The sequence below is a fragment of the Octopus bimaculoides genome, chromosome 4, assembly GCF_001194135.2.
Source record: "Octopus bimaculoides isolate UCB-OBI-ISO-001 chromosome 4, ASM119413v2, whole genome shotgun sequence".
NCBI classification, from domain to species: domain Eukaryota; kingdom Metazoa; phylum Mollusca; class Cephalopoda; order Octopoda; family Octopodidae; genus Octopus; species Octopus bimaculoides.
The window spans coordinates 137,996,158-138,005,229 of NC_068984.1; the positions used below are offsets into that span (position 1 = coordinate 137,996,158).

General features: G+C 37.2%; 1 protein-coding gene across 3 annotated transcripts in view; it reads right to left on the reverse strand.

Moving 5' to 3' along the window:
* Positions 1–81: 81 nt before the first annotated feature.
* Positions 82–9,072, reverse strand: part of LOC106878518 (solute carrier organic anion transporter family member 4C1) — a 70,770-nt gene continuing 61,779 nt past the window's right edge. For all 3 annotated transcript variants that reach the window (XM_014927745.2, XM_014927746.2, XM_014927744.2), the window contains exons 8-12: positions 8,604–8,796; positions 7,208–7,388; positions 5,708–5,874; positions 3,702–3,766; positions 82–600 (exon numbers count right to left, since the gene is read on the reverse strand). In XM_014927745.2, coding sequence (XP_014783231.1) covers positions 299–600; positions 3,702–3,766; positions 5,708–5,874; positions 7,208–7,388; positions 8,604–8,796 — 908 coding nt within the window. In that variant the 3' untranslated portion in view covers positions 82–298. The remainder of the gene's footprint in view (positions 601–3,701; positions 3,767–5,707; positions 5,875–7,207; positions 7,389–8,603; positions 8,797–9,072) is intronic.

The following is a 9,072-nucleotide window of genomic DNA, read 5'->3' on the forward strand; positions in this document are numbered from 1 at the left end:
AAAACAGAAAAAAACTATGGAAAAGTATTTAGTCACCTGCTCTACCTGTTCATCAAGAATGGTTGTCCTCAACACGTTAAATATTTGAGAAAATCATTTTATACAGTGTTTTATATCAGAAAATCAATATTTACAAAAAATAGAAATCTTTAATAAAAAATATTTTTTGTTTTATAATTGAGAATAACAAAAATAGAATATGAATATATTACGAGTCAAATTATTACAGCACGCTTATGTACAAAATTGCATTTATGTATAATGTTGTTGGAATGGAAGGCGAATCAAAGAAATTATCTCAAAGATGTGAAGAGAAGGCTTCATTATCGTAGCTTTTGTCGACAGGGATTACATTAACTGTAATTTCGTGTTCAAGGTTTATTTTTGTTGCACAAGTAGGTGGCTTATAAACGCATTTCGCAATGACAAGAAACAGAACGGTAAATAAACGTACGATGACAGTTAGCAAGAAGAAATTACGAGATAATGTTTCCTTTTGGTAAATCCAACAAGATGTGTCACCCTCAGAACAAGAATCTTTCCACACTTTACAAGCTTGGTCAATGGCGACTCCAAACAATATTGGACCTGGGAATGTACCTGAAAAGAATAATTTTAAATGCTGAAACAACATGGTACTTATAAAAAACAGTTTAAAAAATTATTATGAATCGAAAAGTAGGTTGCATACGCCGGTTAAAATCCTTAGAAGTATTTTGTCCGTCTTTATGTTCTTAGTTCAAATTCCGCTGAGGTAGACTTTACCTTTCATCCTTTCGGAAGTCGTTGAAATGAGTACCAGCTGAGCCCTAGGATCGATGTAAACGGCTAACCCTTCCCATAAGATGTTAGGCCTTATGTCTTACGTAGAAAAGATCGATGATATATTTATCTAAAAAGGTGAAGTAAATGAAACTGATGTAATTTTGAAGGATGCCGTCTATTTGTTCTATCGTTTCTGTTTTTGTTTTTTTGCTTTTCAAATTGAGTATGTTACTCCGTTAAGAATCGCAACCCGTGGTTTGTCGTTGATGTACATTACAAATTCATTCATAGGGCCTTCGTCGGTAGACTTTATGAATAGTAAGGTTTTGGCAAAAGTTATTGAAGAAGACTGGCAGTCCCCCAATTGCATACAAGTCTCCCTTCTCCCCGCCACCACTTGGGCCGACAGAACTAGGCACCAGTGTCTCGCAAGGATTATGGTCAGAATGCAAAGCGCCAGAGTAGATACTATAAGCTTTCTCACCCGACACCCTAACAATATCACCATCAATCTTCCGCTTTGAAGTGGTACTTTTTTATCGATTCCGAAATGATGAAAGGCAAAACTAATATTAACAGGATTTGAACTCAAACCGCAGAGACCGGAATAAATACCACGAAGCATTCTATGTATCATGAGATTTACATTTAAGTCATGTTATACGCTTTCCTTTCTCGATTTTTTCTTTATTTTTGTTATCGTATACTGCAAATTTTTTTTTTTTTACATAAAGTAACAGTTTGAATTTATAGCAATGGATAAATTAACTCTCGTCTTCACGCACTGCCTGTGATGTATATTGCATGTGATACACAAAACATATATCCCTGGCGTCAACGCATCCTATAGGATACATATTTCCTTTCTATTTTTTATAGAACCATAGTCACTTGGGATTTATGAGAGGAAAGCTTTAGATTACACTGAACATACAACACAAGGGATAACTAAATGCTGGAAAACAAGCATGGACGTTTCGAACAAACTTATGAAAATGCTTTGGAACGGAAAAGGAATATTAAATATTTGTAATAAAACTAAAGTAAAATAGAAACAAATCTGGAGTAAAGATGTTTGCCAACATAACATGGCTGTCCTGGTTTAGGACAAATGTTGCTGTAATTTAGCCCCACGAGACATCGTCTCCAGCTGGCTATACGACACGATCTGTGTCCTTATATTTTCGAACAAGGGAATCTAGCACACCCACTCAGCTCAAAACAATATCTGTGTATCGCGATTTCCGGGTTATTTCCCTTCATCAGCACAGATGAATATCTCTCATTGTGAGATTTAAAAATAGTAATTTTCTAAGAAACAAATGTTTAACATTGAGTTCACATACTACGTTTTAATTTCAAGAATTTCTAAAATCAGCCAAGCGCAGGATGAGAATCTGGTAGTGTAAAATACGTCTTGGAGCTGTGAACATTTTACTCTCTTCTAGATACAAAGCTAATTCTAGTAGATGAGCGATTCAGAAGATAGATCAATAGCCATCTTGTTATTGCTTAACCCAGGTCAGATATGATCATGATCAAAAATTTTCGAATAGTAACTAAGCTGTCGTACATCTAAGGCTACAAGATTAAATGCGTCTTTTCTTCAAGACATTTAAATGTGTTTTGAGGGCAATGAAATGTGCTGCTCTCTCTCTCTCTCTCTCTCTTTCTCGAAAATCACTCGTTGGCTTGATATCCATATATTGCATTCACTCAAGTGTGATGAAAAGAACAACCAAATTAGTCTTTGGCAAAACTTGAAAGCGAAAACAGAAAAACTATGGAAATGTATTTAGTCACCTGCTCTACCTTTTCACCAAGAATGGTTGTATCGAGGAGAGCTATCAAGAAAGCCAACTAAAAATATAATGTGTCGAAAAAATACTGCCATTTATTTTTTTCAACGATCCATCGATTCTTCGAGCACACCAACTTAATGATTCAAATTATGGTACAAGAGCAGCAGTTATGATGGGAAGAGTTATAGCAATTACATCGACTTTAGTTCATGGCTGGTACTTTATTTTGTCCACCCAGAAAGAATGAAAAGCAAACTTACCTTTAAAACGTCCTGACTCTTGCCGTAAACAAATCGGCTGTAGAACGGAAGAGTTGACGTAGCGCAGGTCTTATTGCTACGCCTGTAGAGAACTGTAAGTGACTGATAATAGTCTAAATGGCACTCCGTCGCTTACGACGTCGAGGGTTCCAGTTGATCCGATCAACGGAACAGCCTGCTCGTGAAATTAACGTGCAAGTGGCTGAGCACTCCACAGACACGTGTACCCTTAACGTAGTTCTCGGGGATATTCAGCGTGACACAGAGTGTGACAAGGCTGACCCTTTGAATTACAGGCGCAACACAAACAGGAAGTAAGAGTGAGAGAAAGTTTGTGGTGAAAGAGTACAGCGGGGTTCGCCACCATCCCCTGCCGGAGCCGCGTGGAGCTTTAAGTGTTTTCGCTCAATAAACACTCACAACGCCCGGTCTGGGAATCGAAACTGCGATCTATGACCGCGAATCCGCTGCCCTAACCACTGGGCCATTGCGCCTCCAGTCTAAATGGAAGCACCCTAAATTGCTCAAACTGGTGCTTTATCAAAGTGATGAGCTGGAGGTGGAGGAGGTGACGAATTTCTTAGCCATTTAGAAAGCCTATAGATTCCATTGCTTTAGCACATGCCAGTGCATCATCGATCACAGCAGATCGAGCACTCAATACAGAGTGTTCCTTCAGATGGAGCGTCTGTCTTCCAGAAAATGTAAGAGTATACATTCCTATCAGATCAGATGAAAACTTGAGTCAGTAACGCTAGAGAGGTGATAAGGATTTCCTTATTTGCAAGAATAAATATTTGTTTTTGATAAGCAGGGAAAATCTATTGAGATTGAATAACAAATATACAAGTTGAAATTGAAAAGATGCTTTTACCAGTTATGCGTCCAATTGCACTGCTTATTCCTAATCCATACGACCGATGATCATCTGGAATACATCTACAAGTAAATGGATATTTTGTTTTATATGTATGTGTATATGTATGAGAGGTATTGGTATCTAGAAGACCTAAAGAGTGGGAAGTAACGCAAAGTAAGTTCTATGGTCAGGCCATAGTTAAACTCGTGGTTCGATAGTGATATGAGTGAGGAGTCTAATGTGGCTCTTGTATTAGCATATATATATATTAGACAAAATGAGATAACAAAGCCAGGACTGCGAGGAGTTTTCGGGACATTTATAAGGAAATAGATATAGATATAGGAGAATTCACGAAAAAACGACATACAAAGACAGGTGGTGTAAACAACAAATGGATGTATTAGTTTAACGCTCGAGAATAGAGAAAGTCTTTAACGTTTCGAACCTACGCTCTTCAACGGAAAAGAATACAGAAAGAAACAAGGAGAGAAGAAAATATAGATATAATCTTACAACTATTTTCCTTATAAATGTCCTGAAAACTCCTCACAGCCTTGGCTTTGTTATCTAATATTACACACAAACACACACACAGTGTTCGGGTTAAATTTGACAATTTTATGTATTCTCTTTTTCGAGAACAGTTTGATGTATTGGCAAACAGTCAGCGGCGTTGCAGAGCATAAAGGTTTAAAGTTGTAGTTGAGAAAAAGTCAGCTGACACAGTCGATGAGAAGCTGCCTGAATGTTGTAAAAGAATCGCACAGGGTATCAAAATGCTCAATGCACTGTGAAAAATGTAAAGGCTGTAAGACGTGACAGGGGCATCATGAAAACCAAGTTCCTTCAAGCTGTGATGATCTTCGAGTGTGTCTCCAGTGAGTACGACGTCCCGCCAGCCCACATATTTGTACAGGGCCTTAAGCTCAATTCAACGGCTACTATGTGAAGCTGATGGAGAGTGATCAAATCCTGACCATACAAGTTTGCTGCTGGAAGGCCATATGTGTGGCAGCTGGATTTGGCTCCTTGCCATACTTCCGGAAAGAATTTCCAAGAAATACTCCAATTGGAATGAATGCAACCTTTATAAGAACACCACAAGCTACAGCATCTTGACTGTCTCTTGAAGTGCCATGCAGCAACTCTAATTTTCCAGCTTCTGAGATTATATAGCGCAGGACATATTTAATGGTCAACTTTATCATGATCTTTGTAAAGTCAACATATACCACAATCATAAGAGTAGATATGTGAAGCTGTGACAGAAAGGATACAAACCTAACACCAGTTCAAATAGGTCTGAGAAATATTTGAACCCATAAAGCATTGATTCTTCACTGAAGCTACTAGGGATGCATGTGTCCCTTGACAGTCTTCCCTCTATAAATATAAATTTTCTTCAACTGACTTGTGTTTTACGTTTTTGGTGCGGCCCCTTAATAGACATTATTGATAGCACGAAAGAAAAACTTGTTAAAATTTTAATTGTTTTATAAAACTTGTTAGGGATATTTTGAGTAGTTGTGAATTAAAAAAAAAAATTAACCATGTTAAATCCTAATTCTGGCGGTTATGCATAACCAATAACTGAAAGTATTTTCATACCTGTTTTCATTGGATTCACTGTTAATACATAAAGCGCTGGGATTTGCACTTACATAGCATGGACTGCTGAACACATTTTATGAAAATGAGACTACCATGCACACATAAAAAAACAAAAAATAGTTAAAATATCTTCTTAGTATATAATGGTGGCAAGTTTTACATCATCTGAAAAGTCATTAGTTGAACTATTAGTCCTCTTGCATTCTGGGAGGTATCAGAGAGTTTGAGTGACATTAGACCCCAACAAATGCCCATAAATTAAATGCATCTATCTGGGCCACGATCGTGGCCTGTCAAACTGTGATTCATGGCCACAATTGTGGCCGATCACGCCTTGTGTGTTAAGCTATAAGTATTAAAGATTACTTTAGATATTTCATGAAAATATGGTTATTAAGACAATTTACCTTAGAAGGATAGAAACCATTGGCGTCTGGGCTATAAAGGTTAACAGTATCAACAGGAAGATAATCGTAACAGTCAAATAATAATTAGTGCATCTGTTTTCAGGACACCTTCCTTCTGATGCTGTATTCATTTTTAAGTTAGTAACACAGGAGCAATTGAAATATGTCTATAAAAATAAATGAAGTTTGTTTTAAACATTTATACATACTTATGAACATGTTTGAGCACTAATAAATTTAAATAGAAATGCAATCATATATTAATTTAAAGAGTGAGATAAGGATAACAAGAAAAAGTTTGTTGGTAAGTTATTACTATATCTGTACTCTGGGTTCAAGTCCTGCTTAGGTTAGCTTTGCCTTGTATCCTCTTACAGTTGACATAAAATACTAGTATACAGATCAGCAGGCTAGCAGAATTCTAACGGTGTAAGATGAAAGACTTTGCAGTATAAGTTCTGAATTTTTTCACACTTTTTTCTTGGGTGATAAACTTAAATCATAACCAAGTTCAGCAGCGCCACCACCTAGTCATAAAGTGACCTTTAATGAAATTAACTATTCTGCAAGAATTTAGGTTGGGTATTTGGTTTGAGGATAGTATCCACTCCTACAAACTTCTAAGATAAATGGTCATGGCTGCTTCATTTACTTCTCAAAATGATAAAAAAAAATTCCCCAAAATATAAGCACCATTCATGCATGGGTCATTGCCAGAGCTGCCTGACTGGCTCCCCATGCTGGTGGCATGTAAAAAGCACATCTTAACGTGGTCAAATCCAGCCCTATCACCCCGACTGGCTCCTGTGCTGGTGTGCCACCTGACTGGCTCCCATGCTGGTGGCATGTAAAAAACATCCACTACACTCTCAGAGTGGTTGGCATTAGGAAAGGCATGCGACTGTAGACACATTACCAGATCAGATTGGAGCCTGGTGCGGCCCCCTGACTTGCCAGTCCCCAGTCAAACCGTCCAACCCATGCCAGCATGGAAAATGGACATTAAACGATTATGATGATGCTGATACTTGTATAAAAGTTTCGAGTAGTTGTTGATACTCATTTTGAAAGCTTTTTATTTTATTGTAGCTTCTTCATCTTTGAGTTGCCACATTAGAAGGAGTTAGTGTTTCTTTTTGTCTCTGGACACCAAAAACAGAAAATGTTATTTACTAGATTATTTTTCAAATAAATATCTTATCATTGCAAGGGAATAATTTACATCAATTAGAAAACAGAATGATTTTAACTGAGAATACCCACATTGTCAATACTATTTCATCCATTCCTTTTCTCCACCCTCTATTCCGGCGAGGGTCATGGACTAGAGTCCCGAGTCACCTCCTCCATAAGGTTCCACCAGAAGCAGCCATCATTACATGCTCTGGTTGGACTCCCAAGTGTGACCAACTTAAACTTAAGAGGAATATGGCATTTTACACCTTGTTTAAGCTTTATTCTCATTTTGCTTTAATAAAATATAATTAAGATTCTACTTACTCGACTTTCATTATTAAATGAAGCACAACCAGCAAAGCAAGGTGAGAAATACTGTATGTCATCTGCCCCACATACTGGTTGGTACACAGTAGTAGTACAGGAACATTCTGAATTACATTTCACCTTAAGACTTGACTTTAAACCAAAGCTCACATTGCTTGAAAATGGCTTTGTATTTGAGCTGCAAAACAAAATAAAAACTACAATAATGATTTCTAATTTAAGCTCAAAGCAATAAATTTTTGTAGGACAGAGTTGAATCAATTCTCACAAATAGTTGATTTTACAGACCCAGGAAGAACAAAAGACAGGCTTGATCTGAGTTAATGATTCTACTGATTCTTGGCCAAAGGCAAAATCAATCCCAGCAGGTTTCGAATAATCAGCAGAAAGGAATGTGACAAAATTCCACAAAGTATTTTGAGTAGTATTCTACTGATTCCAACTGACATTAATGATACACAGCCAGGGAGTTAATAACATTGGTTATATTACCCAAAAGTTGGAGAAAATTGTAAACAGTTGAGTGCACATTATTAAGAGAGAATGATAAGGGTATAAACATAGCTGAAGACTGTCTGAGTGATGTAGATGCCTCTAATGAGAACCCAATAAGGTTCAAAAATAAATTAACGCTGCTCATCTTTTTTCAGTCTGTGGAGAAATGGCTACAAATTTGCCTTGTTTATAATTATACCATATGTTACATATTCGTTATATCATACCTTGATACTATGTGGACTAAGATCCCTATTGACAGGCTGCTGGTATTTATAAAGTGTTTAACACTTTCGGTATGCAAATTAGGGACTCCTTCATAGAGTAACTGCTGCATTTGTTGAGTATATAAACTGTTTGGCTGCTTGTTTCTCTGGAGACTGTCAGAATGATGTGGACACCTCTGATGAGAGCCCAATAAGGCTCGAAAATCGATTTAGGTTGTTCATTTTTTCAGTCTGCTGAGAAATGGCTAAAAATTTGCCCAGTTTATAATTATACCATATGTTATATATTTGTATTACTTATTGAATTATACTCTTTTATAAAATAGCTTGGAGGTACAATGGCCCAGTGGTTAGGGCAGCAAACTTGGGGTCAGAGGATCGCGGTCCCAATTCCCAGACCAGGCATTGTGCGTGTTTATTGAGCGAAAACACCTAAAGCTCTACAAGGCTCCGGCAGGATGTGGTGGTGACCCCTGTTGTACTCTTTCTTCCTGTTTCTTCCTGTTTCTTGAGTAACGCTGTGATGGACTGGCATCCCGTCCAGCTGGTGGGGAACACATATGCCATAGAAACCGGGAAACTGGGCCCATGAGCCTTGCTAGGCTTTAAAAGGGCACAAATGAAATGAATGAATAGAATAGTTTATTATTTTCTAACAAATTCATACTTACTTATTGTAGTCCTGTGTAATTCCGGCAAAGGGAATCTCATCACAATGAGCCCAGAATATTCCCATACCTAGAAGTCCAATTGTTAGTGTAAATAGGCAAAGTTTTCCCTGTTCACCTACTTTAAGACGAAATCTCTTACAAAGGTAACCACCAAGAATCTGTCCACCAGCAGCAGAAGGAACAGCAAGTAAACCTTTAAAAAGATAAAATTTTAATTTGTTAGTTACATATAAGGTTATAAGCATGTTATCCTAGACATTATATTAAATGAACAATAAAAAAGAACAAACGGAAAAAAAAGAAAAAACCCAGAAAAATAGAAGACAAAATTATGAGAAGATTACTCAAAACTTCTTTCCTCTCTTTTTCTTTTACTCTCTTTTACTCGTTTCAGTCATTTGACTGTGGCCATGCTGGAGCACCACCTTTAGTCGAGAAAATCGACCCCAGGACTTATTCTTTGTAAGCC